This window comes from Raphanus sativus, chromosome 1, assembly GCF_000801105.2.
Source record: "Raphanus sativus cultivar WK10039 chromosome 1, ASM80110v3, whole genome shotgun sequence".
In the NCBI taxonomy this organism is placed as follows: Eukaryota; Viridiplantae; Streptophyta; class Magnoliopsida; order Brassicales; family Brassicaceae; genus Raphanus; species Raphanus sativus.
This window is the reverse complement of record NC_079511.1, coordinates 13,457,663-13,474,189: the sequence shown is the minus strand read 5'-3', so window position 1 is coordinate 13,474,189 and position 16,527 is coordinate 13,457,663. Positions and strand designations below refer to the sequence as shown.

The 16,527-nt window shown below is 34.5% G+C and overlaps 2 protein-coding genes across 2 annotated transcripts; both read right to left on the bottom strand.

The window, feature by feature from the left end:
* Positions 1 to 530: 530 nt before the first annotated feature.
* Positions 531 to 2,648, bottom strand: LOC108840152 (uncharacterized). Its single transcript, XM_018612983.2, has 3 exons — positions 2,236 to 2,648; positions 1,122 to 2,051; positions 531 to 1,035 (listed from the first exon to the last, which is right to left on the bottom strand). The coding sequence occupies exons 1-3, from the start codon at positions 2,581 to 2,583 to the stop codon at positions 772 to 774; spliced, it is 1,542 nt and encodes a 513-aa protein (XP_018468485.2). The 5' UTR covers positions 2,584 to 2,648; the 3' UTR covers positions 531 to 771.
* A 2,266-nt stretch (positions 2,649 to 4,914) lies between these two features.
* LOC108835689 (ABC transporter C family member 12) lies at positions 4,915 to 12,037 on the bottom strand. Its single transcript, XM_056985871.1, has 26 exons — positions 11,675 to 12,037; positions 11,412 to 11,590; positions 11,187 to 11,226; positions 10,810 to 10,966; positions 10,625 to 10,739; positions 10,415 to 10,495; positions 10,298 to 10,322; positions 10,130 to 10,186; positions 9,990 to 10,055; positions 9,823 to 9,897; positions 9,632 to 9,739; positions 9,415 to 9,549; positions 9,229 to 9,335; positions 9,045 to 9,138; positions 8,785 to 8,952; positions 8,559 to 8,699; positions 8,260 to 8,460; positions 8,089 to 8,187; positions 7,851 to 8,003; positions 7,409 to 7,770; positions 7,155 to 7,335; positions 6,760 to 7,083; positions 5,922 to 6,678; positions 5,725 to 5,846; positions 5,404 to 5,649; positions 4,915 to 5,289 (listed from the first exon to the last, which is right to left on the bottom strand). The coding sequence occupies exons 1-26, from the start codon at positions 12,005 to 12,007 to the stop codon at positions 5,155 to 5,157; spliced, it is 4,461 nt and encodes a 1,486-aa protein (XP_056841851.1). The 5' UTR covers positions 12,008 to 12,037; the 3' UTR covers positions 4,915 to 5,154.
* Positions 12,038 to 16,527: the final 4,490 nt, after the last annotated feature.

Below are 16,527 nucleotides of genomic sequence, written 5' to 3'. Positions count from 1 at the left end.
GGAAACTTTCCAAGGCCCATAAACGTCTGAAACTTGGCCTCATCAAAGGAGCAAACGTTGAATATTGCCCGTCGACTATGCATTATCACCTTTCCTGTTTCATCCCGTACCACCTAAACTGCACCACATTTTGCTTTGGTTTTGTTCCAATCCACCCCAATTTTTCCTTTCAACCATCCTATTGGTTGAACTGACCATGACTTCATTTTAACCGTCACTGCCTCAAGTTCCTCCTTTTCCAATCTTAACTCGTTTTTCCTTGCCAACAACCAGAACTCTGCTTCCTCCATAGCCTTAGCAACTACATCTTATTATAATTATTAAAAAAAACTTATATAATTATGCAGATGTGGCTGTGTATATTAGTCATGGACTAGATGCTTCAGTCGCGTAGTATTATGGTTTGAGCATTTTTGGCAATCAATGTCTTTCGGAAACATAGATTTCCTAATAATAAAGTAGAACACATTTTTTTGAGTTTTGTAACCAAAAGTAAATATATATGTTATGCTAAATTTATTCAGAAAATAGAGAAAAAATTACCACAAAAATTTTCTTTCACTAATCATCACTTTTGGATGTTAGCATATAGAATGCTTACAGTCTATATATACTTATACATAGTTATTCTTTTGCATAGGTCGGTCAATAGATATATTGCTAGCCTACACCGATGTTTGTTTTATTTGCAATCAAAAATAAAAATCTCTAAATTATTAGCTATTGGTTACTAGTTTTGCCATATTGGTGAAGTTACACCTTAGCTTCGGTTCAATTTGCCTGGGCTGTTCCCGTGGAGGATGATGTAGAAGTAGATGTTGAAGTTTCACTCTTAATAGCAACCTCAACGAATTGGGTTGTGACTTGTTCCCACTTGGTGATTGTCGTCTTAATCTGTGCTTGTTGTTCTGGTGTGCATGTCATTGCTCCTCCTTTCTTGTTTTGATTTTCGGCTACAATTTTAGCGTAGATTGCATCTAGCTCTTCCATATTCTTTATCACTTCTGCTTGGTAAGTTTCCATTGACTTCTTTACCTGTCAATATTTTTTACCAAGACAAATATAAATATAGACGTTTGGTTATTAATATTGTAAAATGAAATATGCATTTTGTAACGTACTTCTGCTGATTTGTTTGCAAGTCTTGAACGAATAAATTGCATGGCATCACCTATTTTTCCAACAGCACCTTTGATCATAGCGAACAAGCCTCCTTTTTTCTTTGGAGAAGAAACCTTTCCTGTCATGGTACTCTTTAGTTTCTCGAAAAATTGCTTGTATTCCTCCTTCTGCGGACTCTTCTTCTCTAGGTTCATTATGAATGTCATAACTTGTTGGGAAGTCTGAGTCTCGACTTCTGTCACTGTCACCTCCTTGGTCTGGCTAGTACTTTGAGTTGCAGTTGAAGTAGAAGCAGCGTTCGTGGTATCTTCGGATTCATTGTTTGTATCCTGAGAGGGAGTTCCAGCTCCAGGGTTTGAACCAGCTGCTGGTTTCTTTGATGGACTTCCAGTAGAGCTTCCGGAGTTAGGACCCGTAGAGCCTCCAGTTTCAGTTCCAGTAGAAGCAGTGTTCGTGGTATCTTCGGATTCATTGTCTGTATCCTCAGAGGGAGTTCCAGCTCCAGGGTTTGAACCAGCTTCTGGTTTGTTTGAGGGAGTTCCAGCTCCAGGGTTTGAACCAGCTTCTGGTTTGTTTGAGGGAGTTCCAGCTCCAGGGTTTGAACCAGCTTCTGGTTTGTTTGATGGACTTCCAGTAGAGCTTCCGGCATTAGGACCCGAAGAGCCTCCAGTGGTAGATTCAGAGCCTCCAGTGGTAGTTTCAGAGCTTTCGCTGGTTGAGGTGCTAACTACCATAGTGTTTGTGATCTTAACAATCGTAGTCTGCCACTTCAAGATCCCATCTTTGATTTCTTTCAGCTGTTCAGCTGTTAGTGCCGTGGTTGCTTTCTCTTCTTTCTTGCGGCCACCCAAAATTCTACCAGCCAAGGATTTCATAAACTTAAAGGTTTCGATAGCTTCCTGTTTCTCCTCTTGAATTTCCCTCTTTATCTATAATACATATGCATGATCAAGTAAATTAAAAAAAATGTTTATTAATTAGCTTAGGGGCACTGAGGAGTATAGACAAATGAACCGATCGATTAGCCAATGTAATTTGTATATACTGTAATATGATAAGAGAGTATTTCAAAATGTCACAACGGCAATGATTATAATAACCTATTTCACTTACCTTTCCAATAGCAAAAGATGCGATGGTTTTGAGGATGCCTGCTTCTTTGGCCTTCATGTCGGCATCATCTTTTTTGCCAAATATTTTTAGTGGGCAAACATACTTGGCAAATCCTCTGAGTTTGTCGAAGAACGCTTTGAATTTGCTTGTTTTAGGACATTCTTTCTCGAGGTCCCCCACAAATACCATCACTACCTTAACAGTGTATTCTTCCACATCACCCACAGTCTTCGGATCTTCAATCTGAGGCAAAGATGGCTTTAGCTTCAGAAAAGCTGAAGCCACGTCAAAAAGGGTTACAGATGCAAATAGAAGGGCCAAGCATAACAATAGATGAACTCTTGCCATTATTCTTTTCTTTTTGATTTTTTTATAAGGAAATTTTTTTTTTTTTTGCGAGGAATGAATTGGATGATTTTAATCGAAATGGAACTATTTGCTTGTTTTTATAGTGTTTTAGTGTTCTATGTTTAGAGTCGTTGATCCTATAACTATTGAGAATTTGGTGGTCTAAGGTCGAAACTATAGCAAAGAGTTTAACGGTTCTTGCGCTTCACAATCATTGACAGTATACCACGAAAATAAAAGATACAAGTTACTTTTTTGTGCGCAAAGATATATAAGTTTTTTTTGAAACTAAGAAAGATAATAAGTTTTGCATCTAAAAATAACATTTAATAAATTTCTATCATAAATAACATGTTTTAGTAGGATATAATATATATATATATATATATATAACATGTGTTTCTCACGATAACATGGTGCTTTTTCTATATTACATCCATTTTCACCGTGATCATATATAATTTTAGCACTTACATGTTACAAATATAACCTTAGCTAGACACACAATGAGGCAGAAGTTGTTAACTTGTTATTACTATATAATGAGATGTTATATTGGTTATTATGGTGTATAATTAAAAAAATTATAGAATTTTTTTTAGTATAAAAATATCATGTTATGTAGGAGCATTGCAATTTTAAAAGCGTGTATTAGCTTTGTGTTAACATCTCCGTTCTTCAAATAACCAAAAGTTTCAAATCATTCAAACAATCATCATGCGTTTTTTTTATTTGGTACAGAAATAACTAAGACAGGGTTAGAGCAAGAAGAAAATGAAAATATACGCATGCAATAGTGTTCAACGATCCAAACCTAAACCACGAAGTGTGTTCATCCTCTTTCTATTATTCGAGAAGACCATTTTAAAATAAAACTTTAGTTTATGTGTTTATTACAATTATGCCATTTACTATGTAGCAACATCATAATCATTCTCACACTCTTTTATTAAAAACTATGTTCTTACTAGACTAATTACATATAGTGTCATTGATCATTAAATTGTAGCTTCACATAATATACTATATGCTTTCTAATTATTAGATAACAAAACTAAATGCTCCCTAATTACATATACATCCCATCTACATAATGTGATAAAACATATATTATAAATGATTTCGTTATTGTAATAAAACATCATATATCCCATATGGTTTTTTTATATTTGTGTTTACTATATAAAACATTTTTTTTGTTTATCACATACGTTAGGTTCTGTGATAAACAAAATAACAAAAAAGAATGTGTTTCGTTTTTTCCATTTTACTGCAACATTATTAGAGAACGAACATAAACATCCCTCATATAATATTTTTTTGGATTCAACATTAATAGAGAACGAACAAAAAAAATTGATTATTTTGTGGAGTTAAAATTTTTAGAATATGTTTTCGTCATTGAAATAAATGTTTGTATATTAAAACATATTTCACCTATGTATATATTTTCTATATTACATACAAAACTATATCATATGTTTACAACGCGCTGGGAAACAAACTCACAATGCGCCTCGGCTCGTCACGCTTTTTATGTCAATACTTTAGTTTTGGCTAAGCGAGCAGCCCAAAAGGAAAAAGTTAAAAAGTAATAATCTCCACCTAAGAGGAAACAAGAAAACTCCGTTGCCGGATCTCTCAGGTGAGAACCGAGTATCCTGACCAGCTAGACTACAACGGATTATTGATAAGCAAGCCAAATTGTAGCTTCACATACCGACGTTTATGGGGAAAGAAATAATACAAATTGTTTTGAATCTGTATTTTGTTTCCTATATTTAACAAAATCTGTTTGTTTCTTTATATTATAAGCTGTTTTGAAAGGAGAAGGCCATAGTGTTTTTTTAGGTTTCCGAAAATAGTCAATGTCCCATTTTCTATGAAAAGATTTAGAATCAAATCATATCTATATTGTTGTGCAGATAATTTGTTTTTTTTATGAAGTCTTTGCACATATATTATCAAGAGAATCTTATGTAAAGCCCTAAAGAACAAAGAAAAAATTTTGCACTCTTAACTCATTTGTAGTTTTATGTGTATGTAGTTTTATATGGAGATTGGATCAAATAATCTAGAAACTTGAATTCAATGGTGGATATCACATTTTAAGAAGCCAAACACTCTATTATTTGTCAAAGAAGCAGTAGCCTCCTACTTATTCTACGATAAAATAGACATTAACTTCTTTTGTTAACTATGCACACTCCTTTTTCCGTGTACATCTAAAAACTGCGTAGAGTGACGACCACATCTTATTTCTCATGTTATGGTAGTTGTGAGATGAAAGGAGATTCACATCTCAGATATTTATTAATCTATGAAGACAACTTATTTTATTTTATTTTATTTTGCAGGTCATTAGTTCTACGAAGTCTTTCTACATATGAACACTTGGTAGGTAATAATACTTCATTACAGTTATTTGTTATGCACAAATCCCCTTCAAATGTTTCTCCAATGTTCCATATCCGGTGCTTTCTAACGTGTATTGGTCATGGTAAATGATAATGACGCAATTTTCATCATCATCATCATCATCATCATCATCATCATCATGCAAAGTGACAATTACCCTTCTTGTCTCCCTCCGAAGACCAAGTTGCAAAGGTGCTGAGCATTTGCTTGTCCAGTGCTGTGAACCATCCCAAAGAAGGCACTTGTATCTTTTGATAGCAGTTCTTGTGGACTATCATACTCCAAAGCCTAAACATAAATTGACACATTATTTTTTTTAAGTGTAAGAAGTCACACAAGTATGCTGTCAAGCTGTACCAAAATCCTCTTTTCCGTTTCTAAGTAATAATCTTTGACATTTACCTGACCAGAACTAAGCACAAGGATCTTGTCACAGTCGATGATGGTATTCAACCTGTGAGCGATGACAAGCATTGTGCAAGACTTGAATTCCTCACGGATGGTCCTCTGTATCAGAGTATCTGTCCTGACATCAACAGAGGCAGTTGCTTCGTCTAGAACAAGGATCTTGGACCTTCTTAGCAACGCACGCACTAGACTCAACAGTTGCCTTTGCCCCACGCTGAAATTCTCACCTCCTTCAGAGACCTTCACAGATTAAAAGTGAGTTTGACAGTTTGATCAAATCATCTCCATAACAAATAACTCCTTAAACTAGTATACCTCAGTATCAAGGCCTAAAGGATTCCTGGCGATAACATCTTTCATATGCGCCCTTTGTAGAGCCTCCCAGAGGTCAGCATCATTGTGCTCATCAAATGGGTCAATGTTGAATCTCACCGTCCCTAACAAGAAGAAAAATTGACTCTCAAAATGCAACAGGAACATACTTACAACGTTATCCTAAGCTACACACAAACCTGAGAAAAGCACTGGAGATTGTGGTATAATACTCAGGACTCTCCGCAGATCTGTCAGTCCAAACTTAGCCACATCATAATCATCAATCATGATTCTTCCCTTTTCCACTTCCACAATCCTAAACAATGCATTCAAAACAGAAGACTTCCCTGCACCAGTTCTTCCCACCACTCCTACTTTCTCATTAGGAGAGACAGAAAAGGACAGTCCATGTAACACAATAGGCAACCCTGGCCTGTAACGTAGGTGAACGTCTTCAAACTTGATAGACCCTCTTGAAGGCCAGCCAGGGACTGGACGGTTGCTCTCTACTATCTCCGAACCCTCAGGAGGAAGATCAATGTAGTGACCAACTCTCTCAACAGAGTTCAAGCTGTTCTCTGCTTTGCTAGCTTGCCGTAGAACACCACTCATTAGAGTAGTGATGTTCAGAGTGTAGCTAAGAAGAAGACCCATCGTTGATGCGAAACCAGCTTGGTTCTCTGCGTTACTGCTTCTCATAACCGCGAAAGTAGCGGTTAACCAAATCATGACACCTCCAAGAGTCTCCAATCTTATAGTTAGCCAACGGTTACATGTAGTATTAGCAAGAGTGAACCTTATGTTGTTGTCAACGGATTTTCCATTAATCTTTGCCATCCGATCATAGGCTTTATAGGCTCTGATGCTTGACAAACCATTCAACGCTTCTCCAAATTGAGCATATATAGGTGATCTTGCAACGGAATCCATACGTCTTACTTCACGTGACGTGTTCTACAAACCACAAAAAATGAAATTAATTCCAAAATATATAGTGTATGTATTTGATGTAACATGAAGGTAGAAAAAATTTACCTGATAGTAGAGATAAGCTGCATAAAAGAGTATGAGGAGTGGCAGTATTGACCACAATGAAATGGTACTGACGGCACCTATAAGAGCAAACGTGGAGAGGAGTTGCCACAGCTGGCTCATGAACATATTCATTAGGTTGGCGACAACTCTATCTATATCACCAATATCTTTAGAGAACCTGTTTATCACACGACCAGTTGGGTTTGTGTCGAAGAAGAGCATCGGAGCTCTCAGGATAGAGCTCAGCATTGCGTCATGGAGTGTTTTTGCCGCATGTAGACTTGATGTCAGAAGCCAAAATGAGTTGGTAAACGTCACAGCAACCTAAAAATCAAGGACCCATTAGTGTAACCGTACTACATATCTCTCACAGTCTTTTTGTCAGAAACACAAACCTGACCAAATCCGAAAAGAGCAAACATTACAGCGTAGAAACTGGTGCTGTAACTCTTGGACGTGCTTTGGTCAGCCCAGAAACTTAACCAAGTGCAGCTTGTAACTCGGAGAAGTTCAGTTGTTAAATAGCATGCCAAGAGAATCAATACTACCCATAAGCCGCCTACTGCATTTTTATACCTGCAAAAAAAAAGTAGAAAGGGACCTTAGCCATCATCTCTTTGTATCAAAGTTAAATCAAAGCTAATAATACCTCATCACAACGTTCCAACTAATGACGCCAGACTCTCGTTCTTCTTGCTTGACAAGCACGGATCTTCCATGTTCCCTTTGCTTGGTACTACTGCCTGGTTTTATTTCAACATTGTTGATATTAGGATCTTCAGAGATCTTCTCGTCATCAACTTTGTCCATCTCATCCATTTTCCCAGCATTCTCCATTAATTTCTGGAACAAACTACCATTCCCTGACAGCTCCTCAAAGGTTCCTTCCTCTTTAATCATTCCCTCGGAGACTACAACAATTCTATCCATCATAGGAAGAAGATGCAACTGATTTGTGATGAGAATCCTCGTTTTTCCCTTCAGCTCTTCCTTCATGCAACTATCAAAGACCTGTTTACAAAGGTATAGTTTGGTCATGCAATGCAACACTCAGGATCAACTCATAAGTAAAGAATAAATAAATTAAATACCTGCTGAGCAACATGAGCATCTAAAGCACTCAAAGGATCGTCGAATATGTAAACATCTGAATTTGAGTAGACTGCCCTAGCCATTGACACTCTCTGCTTCTGCCCTCCGCTGATATTCACCCCACGTTCTCCAATCTCTGTAAGATCACGTCCCTGAATAAACCAAAGTCAGCAAGTTACTAAGAAATGTCACACACCAAGTGCATGTTACGTAAAGCCTTTCATGATCCCACTTAACCGGAAGCAAATCAAGATCGTGTTGTAATGCAGTCACGTCAATAGCCCTCCAGTATCTTTCCGGTTCAAAATCCGAACCAAATATAATGTTTTCACGCACCTGCAGTTACATAGATGAAAGCTAAGCTGTAATATTTGTTTCCAGAGCCGATAAGAAGTAAATGTGACTCACAGTGGCATTGAAGATCCATGAAACTTGAGGAACATAAGCTACGGAGCCTCTAATAACAACGTTTGAGGTTTCACCGTGAGACAACTCTCCCAACATTGCCGAGACAAGTGATGTCTTACCTTCTCCGGTTCCACCTACAATGGCAACCAAGCTTCCTACCGGTATATCCAGATTGATATTGGATAATGTGGGCTTTGTTGTCTGGAAAACATCCATATATATATGTACGTTTCAGAAAGTTATGAACTGTTTTGCATCTATTGATAATCTAAACAAGAGGGAATGTCTAGAGTATTCACCTTTGAATCCCATGAAAAGTATCCATTCTTAATTGAAATGGCTGGAGCTCCTGGTTGAAGAGGTGGGTTCTGAGCTAGAACTCTCTCTTCACTGAGAAGTAGGTCCTCAATGCGTTGTAGTGAAACATTTGCGTTGACAGCCTAAGAGGAGAAGTAGCAAACAGAAAAAAACTGAATAAAACAAGGCATATGAAATCATTGAGGGGGTCATGATTGTAACAATAACCTGACTTAGTAGATTTGGTAGCATGTTGAGAGGAGATCTAAGAATTGAGAAGAGAGAAAGAGATGAGAATGCCCTTGCCGGTGTCAAATCTCCTCCCAACAGAACAAAAACCCCAAATGAAACCACAGTCACAACTACTGGGGTGCTGTTTAGTATAAAACTATTAAACTGCAAGAAGAAAAAAAACATTAAAAATGAAAGACATATCTTCCTTTCGCACTTAGGCAATACAAAAAAAATCAAAGATAAAGGAGTCATACAGCTGATAGTAACTGAGCTTTGCGAAACCATGAGAGCTCTTCGTTTCTTATTCCTTCAATACGCGACTCGAAGCTCTTCTCCCATGCATAGCATCTAACCAAAAAAAAATAGTACAACAATTGGTTTAAGAATGCCACATTCAGAAAAGATGAAAAATGAATAACTAAGAACAATGTATCATACTTTACAGTATCCATCGATGCCAAAATCTCATTCGTGATACCGACTCTTTTGTCAGTCCATTGGAGTCCTTCTTTAGTTAGTTTCCGCATTTTGTTTATAACCAGAGTCTGTTTATTAAGGAAACAGAGTAGAAAGACTTGTCTGAGTTTATATGCAATTCAAAAATAGGCAAAAAAAACATAATACCTGGACAGGAATCAGGAGAAACAGAATCAATGAACCGAAAAGCGAAGAAACGCCTAGTTGTTGATAGAGAAGAATAATAGACATAATGATGCGAAAGGGAGCTGACCATAAGCCATGAAGCTGTTCTACTATTAGCTGGACAAAAAAAATATTGGGAGTCTATGTTAGCAGCAGTTACAAATCCATTAGTTGTGCAAACTAGTGAACATAAGAATACCTGAAGTGCACTAGCATCTGCGGTTATCATATTTGTGACCTTTCCAGATGTGAAATTTTTGCGAGCTTCATGAGTTAGTCTTAAAGATTTATGGAACACAGCTGCAATCTACAACGAAATTAACAAAAATCTGTTGGAGAATGAACATAACTAAAATGAGTGTAATAGAAAAGTATCACAAAAAAAATTACCATAGTTGATCTCAACCTAAATGCCGCACGTCCAACATGCTGAAAGTACTGAGATTGACAAAGCACACCTAGTGTCTGAGGTTTTAAGAGGTTTCAACAAGAAATAACTACAGTGTGAGAAAACCAAACATAACAGTTTAGGAAAAAAATGTAAATGATATACATACCACTCCAACGAAAATTAAGAAAGCATAGACATAGCCGACCCAAGCCGGATCATCTTCTTGCATTGCCTACATTGCATGATATAATAATGCTCACTATTCCAATATTGTTTTAGTAAGGATTAGGCAGAAGCAAAGCTTACCCGCAATAACTGGCTCAATATAAGCGGTCCAACAAATTGAGAAAGATCATGTCCAATCTACAACACGCTAAAACATGATGTGTTAAAAACTGCTTTGAATGTTGTCAGATACATAAATGAACATTACTGTGGATCTATATTATTCATATAGATCACGAGTATCTTTACCTTAAAAATACCACCAAACCAGAACCTACAAAGATAAAGAAAAACAAAAGTTATTGCCGGTACTGATAATGTGTGGCTTTGAAGTAAACTATGGAAACTTTTTTTATCAGCCTTTACCTTCCACCAAGGCTTTTATTCAGTGCTCGGAGAAGCCATGGCTTGCTTCTCCGTGATTCTTCAGTCCAGGATCTTTGAAATCTATCAAATAACTCATTCAGTGAATAAGATCTAATGTTCTTGAAACTGGGCAGAACATTCTAACAAGAGAAAAAAAAAAAGAGGAGATCCTACAGAAGGCAGAAAGCAAAGCAGCAAGACTCAATGTACCTTTTGATCAAAGTTTCTGTCTGGTCCCATTTATCTAATTGCCAAACATCCTTCTCGTTTAAGGTTTTTCTGTAGCCTAACTGCATAAGCGGCGTGATCCAGTCAAAGAATATTCCTAAGACAAGAAATCATAATCATTAGGCCAAATAAAATGAGCATTCAACATTTTATCAGGGGCTACCAACCTGTAAAGAAGCCGGCACGTCGCTCGGGACATATGTTCTCTCCCTCAGGGAGGACATCATATTCAACATTGTCTAATGATTCACCGTTTAGAGTATGGTAACCCTGGTAAGGATCTAGTTCCGGAATGTAAACAAGAAGCATAACTCCAAACAGAACCTGGAACAGAAAACAAATAATTTACATAATCAGTGAGGTTAATCATTTGATTGGTAACATATCTCAACGTCAACATTAGGACAGCCTCTCCTTTGAAACGTTTAGCTATTTATAATGTCTTCCACTATACATATTTTTCTTATAAATACGGAAGCTTTGGATGTAAGTTCCCAGAACAATAAAGTGCAAGCTTATTAGGTAAAGACCATGTTCTACCAACCTGAGCACATCTTGAACTGATACAGAGATATAGTGCGGTTCTGCAGTAGCAGATAAAGGAAAAATTATAATGAAAAATCAGAGCTACCAAAACCTTTTTTTTTTATCAATAGCTACCAAAACCTTATTGCTTAAATTTGTTAAATATATAAACAAACTCTTGAAATTTAAACGTCGAATCAAACCCAGTTGAGTTCCTTAATATGAGATAATACAAATAGCAAACCTATTTAGTGAGTTGTTGAGAGGTAACACAAGGTCCAGCAGCACAGCATCAGCAACCAAAACATAAACAACACCAAATCTCACGTACCATCTGAACTCTTTGACATATCGTTTGGTTTCTAACCAAACCAAAGAAAGCATGGAGAGCCAAGCGAATGCCTCAACGATTAAAGATGCAACCTGCATCATCACATTTCTGATATTGAATATTTATCATTTTTTGACAAGAAGGGTGGGTATATGAGTTAATTAATTCATAATAACCTCAAAGGGAGGAAGATGAGTCTCTTCATCCATGCTAAAGAGTGAGATCCCCAAGACCAGTCTCAGTACAGGCTCAACGACGCAGTAAGAAGCCAATATCCCTAGCACACAGTTATAGTACTTGCTCCTCAAAACGTATCTCTGAGCTTTGGCGTTGCGGAAGATGATCCATATCCGGTACAAACACAGACCAAGAAGCACAAACTGAGAAACAAGCATCACTAATGAGTCAATGGCGCAGGGCGTGTAGGCGCCAAAGGCACCATCTACTGTCTTTTCCCAAAATCCTTCTGCAACTGGTTTGCAGTACCAATTCAAGGCCTCAAACCCCATCTTCTCGAATACCCAAAACTGAAAAGAAAAAAAGGCATTTGCTTAGTTCTATTAAAATTAAAAAAAAAGGCTATGTCATGATGCAACAGTTTCATGCCCATATCAAAACATCTAACGAAGTCAACAAGTGAAAAGCCAACAAAAACTTAACTTAGTAGAACGACAACAAAAGACAAGATTTTTGATCGTCCAAGTCAACGTATGAAAAACATCAAACCCATTTCACAAAAAAGTTAAAACCTTTTAACGAAAAGCATCAACCTTATACAGAGAAGAGGTGAGGGGAGAAAGAGAGAGAAGCGTAAACCCAAAGTTTGCTCCTGTGATCGTTCGTAGGAGACCCAAAGTTTGGAGGGTTGGCAACTCCTTTAATAATTAGTATAAAAGGGAAGACTTTTGAGGGTTAGAATTTAATTCGTCAAGCACGTAACCACCTGGAAATAAAGGAGCTTGCTTTGATAGAAAATGATTCCCAAATATGTATGCAAATATTTTATGATGTAAATGATCCCACTGACAATTGTCAGAGAGTTGGAAAGAAAGAAAGCATAAAGAATGTGAAGGAAAAGTTCCATAACCCCACTCTCTATTTTCCATTGTATTTCCTAGTTGCCCAATATATACGTTCTCTTGAATCTTAAATTTAATTAGATTTTGATCGCACTTTCGAAGCGCAGATTTTTTAAAATATAATTAAAAAAGTTAATTATAAATAAAGTATTTTGAAATTTATATATATTTATATTATAAAATCGTATTATATTCCAGAAACGAATATGTTTAAAACTATATAAATTATGAATTATTTTATTTAAAATTTTGGTATGTACACTCTTATATAACTATTTTTAGGCTTGGCATATTATCCAGATCTGAGAAACCAAACCAAAATTGACTTAAAAATACTGGTATGGTTCGGATCCGAGTCCAGGGTAAAATACTTATTCAGTATTTTTTGGATCCGCAGGTCTTAGTTCGAGTCTGCATCGGGTTTCGATTCGAGTTTGGGTCCTATTCGAGATCTGCCCGGATGGCTAAAATATCTAAAATGTTTTGAGTATATTTGGATATTTTGAGTATGTTTTTTTATTACAAATTTTTTTTTGCAGTATTGGATTTGGTTTTAGGTATAGTTTCAAGTTTTGAATAAATTTCAAATTTTTAAAAAATATATTTTGGGTATTCGGTAAAATTTTGAATGTGTTTTTTGATTCCTCAGTCAGATTTCAAATAAATTTTGGAGGGATTGGTATTTGATTATTTTTTTGGGCGTATTTGAGTTTTCGAGTATTTTTGAGCTTTTAGATATTTTAAATATTTTTTTTGCCTTATATATCTAGATCTATTACGTATTTGAAAGTTTTGAAATATTTAGCTGAGTCTAAATGTCTAGGACATAAAAGATCTGGATCCCAAAGGAATCAATCCGTATGCACATGTCTACTTTTTTCATTATATTTTGTGAGTATTTTATAAGAGTTATATTTGTTAAGTTGATTAGTAAGATTTATTAGCAGATTTTTAGTTAATTTAGTAGTATAGATCTATATGATTTTTAATGGTTTTTAAGATTTTCTTAAATAATTTTTTATTATAAATACTCTTTATAAAAATGAATTTATAATATTTATAGGAGAAGTATAATCACAAGAGGAGTAATAATATCTATACTATTAAAAGTATTTAAAATATTATATAGTTAAATTAATTAATGATATGACCAAAATAAATTATGCATGATGGAACAATATATATGTGGGATATGGCGTGGAAATCTTACGTAATATTGGTGATTAATTAATTAACAGGAACAAATTTATAATTAACTAGACTGAATACAAAATTAGTTGGTTTAGGAGTAAATATTAAGAAAGGTTATATTTTATTAATATTGATTAAGGTAAATATTAAGCTTCTAGTGAATAGGTTCAACAATCTTGTTTAAGTAGGTTTTTTAGAATGTTTCCCATTTAATAGTATAGACATCTCTATTATTAAAAGAGAAGTACACTTAGAAAATGCCCCTGAATTTTCAATGTTAATTACACTTCCATGCCACTAAACTTATTAATTAACATTCCTAAAAAAAATCTTGTCTTTTCAGATTATTAAATGCATGTTTTCTCACTCTCATTTTTCCTTAAAAATCGGAAACAACATCTTCACAGAGATGAAATTTATTTATTTTATTTTTAATGACTTAATCAATGATAGAGATAAATCACCTATATCAATAGATGATTATTGAATTTTTTTTAGCCAAAATAAATTCAATATCTAAACAGAATATCTTTGCTGACAATAAGTTCTAACCTATAATCACTCTCAAATATTTAATATACCTATAAACACACAGAAAATTATCATATAATTACGCTAACTTCTAAAATTTGGTGAATAATAAAATATCTTTACATTTTTTCTATATCTAAGTAATAAATAAATTGTTGTTTTAAAATGTTATATTAATAATAATGTAATACATATAATTTACAAATACATATATATATATATATATATATTATCAGTATTACAAAAAAAAATAAGTGAAAACAAATATTTATACGGTCACGGGTCAAGTTATAGAAATAAACAACAACAGCGTAAGATTATATTTTATTCATTTATATTTTTTTAAAGAATGTTAAGATTTTGGAATTGGAAAAAATTATGACCAACCTCTATATTATTTAATTAGAAAATTTAAAATTTATATCAAAATATTTTGTTAAACATTTAATCTTAATTTTTATTATAACTATAAATGATAATTTCCAATCTAAATTTATGTCTAAATATTACAAATATATCATTTTGTATAAATAAAAAACTAAAACCATAAAAAATACTCGCCCGGTCGGGCGGGTCAAGGTCTAGTTACTATCTTATGGGCAAATCTCCTAAACAAATTTTGAAAATATATATTTTTGATTAAAACACACAAAATAGGACAATAATTAAAAGAGATTTCCCTATAGAGGTAAACAACTTTTATACCCTAACATCTATAGATATTTATATATAAATAAATAATAAATTAAAAAATCAAAAAAAACATTTTTCAAAATTTTTTATTTCGATTTTTTTTTAAATAATTATTTCAAAATACAAAGTATCTTTTTGAAATTAATTTAAAATTTTTAAATCTTAGTTATTATTGTTTTTAGATTTAAACTTTAAACTAGATTTTGATCCGCGCTTTTAAAGCGCGGGTTTTTTCTCGGTTAATAACAATATCATATATATATATATATTAGTATATTGTGTTTGATGTAAATTATTAAGTTAAAAATTCATATTGATTGATATGGATGTGATCAAACATACATTTCTTTTCTGAAATTTTGTTCAAAATGTTTTTAAAGATGAAGTTTGTGGGTTCAATATAGAAATTACAAAATGAAGTATATATTGTTATATGAAAGATTGTTGCACACATTTATATATAAGTATTATCTTGTTTTGAACAGATCGAACTTTAAAAAAATTTAGAAGTTTTCTCCGATGGCGATTCAGTGACCGCATGAGTTCACCGCCGACTCGTTCCTCACCGTTTTGAACCGGTAATCTTTTGTCTATTATTTCTTTTTGATATAAAGTATTACGGAGATCTAACTGAGCCAAAAAATTCAGGAGCAAGCCAAAAAATTCAGGAACAGTTTCCAATGTTGTTTCTGACACCTACTAAGAACATATCATCCAGACTGAAATGGATATTGATGTGTTCTAAGAAGTTCTGAAGCACACTCCAACAAAACATGTAAGGATTTGGTATTAGATAAATTATTTTTTTATAAAATGTTAATTGATGTATAACAATATTCGTTTGTTAAATATTTTTGTTAGCCATGTTTTATGTATATCAATATGTTTGATGTATATCGTGGTTAACTGATGTTATATTTATAATAGGAGGGGATGCCACGGATGTAGGTCACACAAATTTAAGGTAGAATAATAGGAAGATTTGATTAGATATGTTAGTTTGTCGAATAAGAAATATTATGCAAGGATATAGGAATTATAATTTACTTTTAAAATTTATAAGAGTTATATTTATCCAATAAAAATAGGTTAGAGAAACGGCACGTTAAAACTGGATGTGGATCCAATGGACACGTTAAAACTGGCAGAAACGAAATCTAGTATGTGGGCAGCGGCACAAGTATTAGATGTAAAAAGAACTCTACCACTACAAGCTAATCAACCGACCATAATTCCAGGGAGATGGTGTTTTACAGATAGATCGTGGAAGGATAAGGATTTTTTTTCGGGACAAGGCTGGTATAGTACTTTGGAAGGTTTTCAGAGTTTAATGGGGGCACGAAATGTTCGAGCCAGTATATCACCCCTTCACTCGGAGGTAGAGGCTCTAATTTGGGCAATGGAGTGTATGAAGAACTTACGGCAATTTCAGGTTACGTTTGCGACGGATTGTTCTCAGTTGGTGAAGATGGTTTCAGAACCAGAGGAGTGGCCAGCGTTCGCAAGTTATCTGGAGGATATTGAAAGTTTACAAG

Excerpts from the sequence above, each read along its gene's own strand:
- LOC108840152 (XM_018612983.2), bottom strand. The coding sequence starts at position 2,583 with ATGGCAAGAGTTCATCTATTGTTATGCTTGGCCCTTCTATTTGCATCT. Across the intron at positions 2,052-2,235 it reads CATCTTTTGCTATTGGAAAG|ATAAAGAGGGAAATTCAAGA; the intron begins GTAAGTGAAATA and ends TATGTATTATAG. Across the intron at positions 1,036-1,121 it reads TTGCAAACAAATCAGCAGAA|GTAAAGAAGTCAATGGAAAC; the intron begins GTACGTTACAAA and ends AAATATTGACAG.
- LOC108835689 (XM_056985871.1), bottom strand. The coding sequence starts at position 12,007 with ATGGGGTTTGAGGCCTTGAATTGGTACTGCAAACCAGTTGCAGAAGGA. Across the intron at positions 9,740-9,822 it reads TTAGGTTGAGATCAACTATG|ATTGCAGCTGTGTTCCATAA; the intron begins GTAATTTTTTTT and ends ATTTCGTTGTAG. Across the intron at positions 7,084-7,154 it reads CTCTTTTCGGATTTGGTCAG|GTTGCTGTGACGTTTACCAA; the intron begins GTTTGTGTTTCT and ends CTTGATTTTTAG.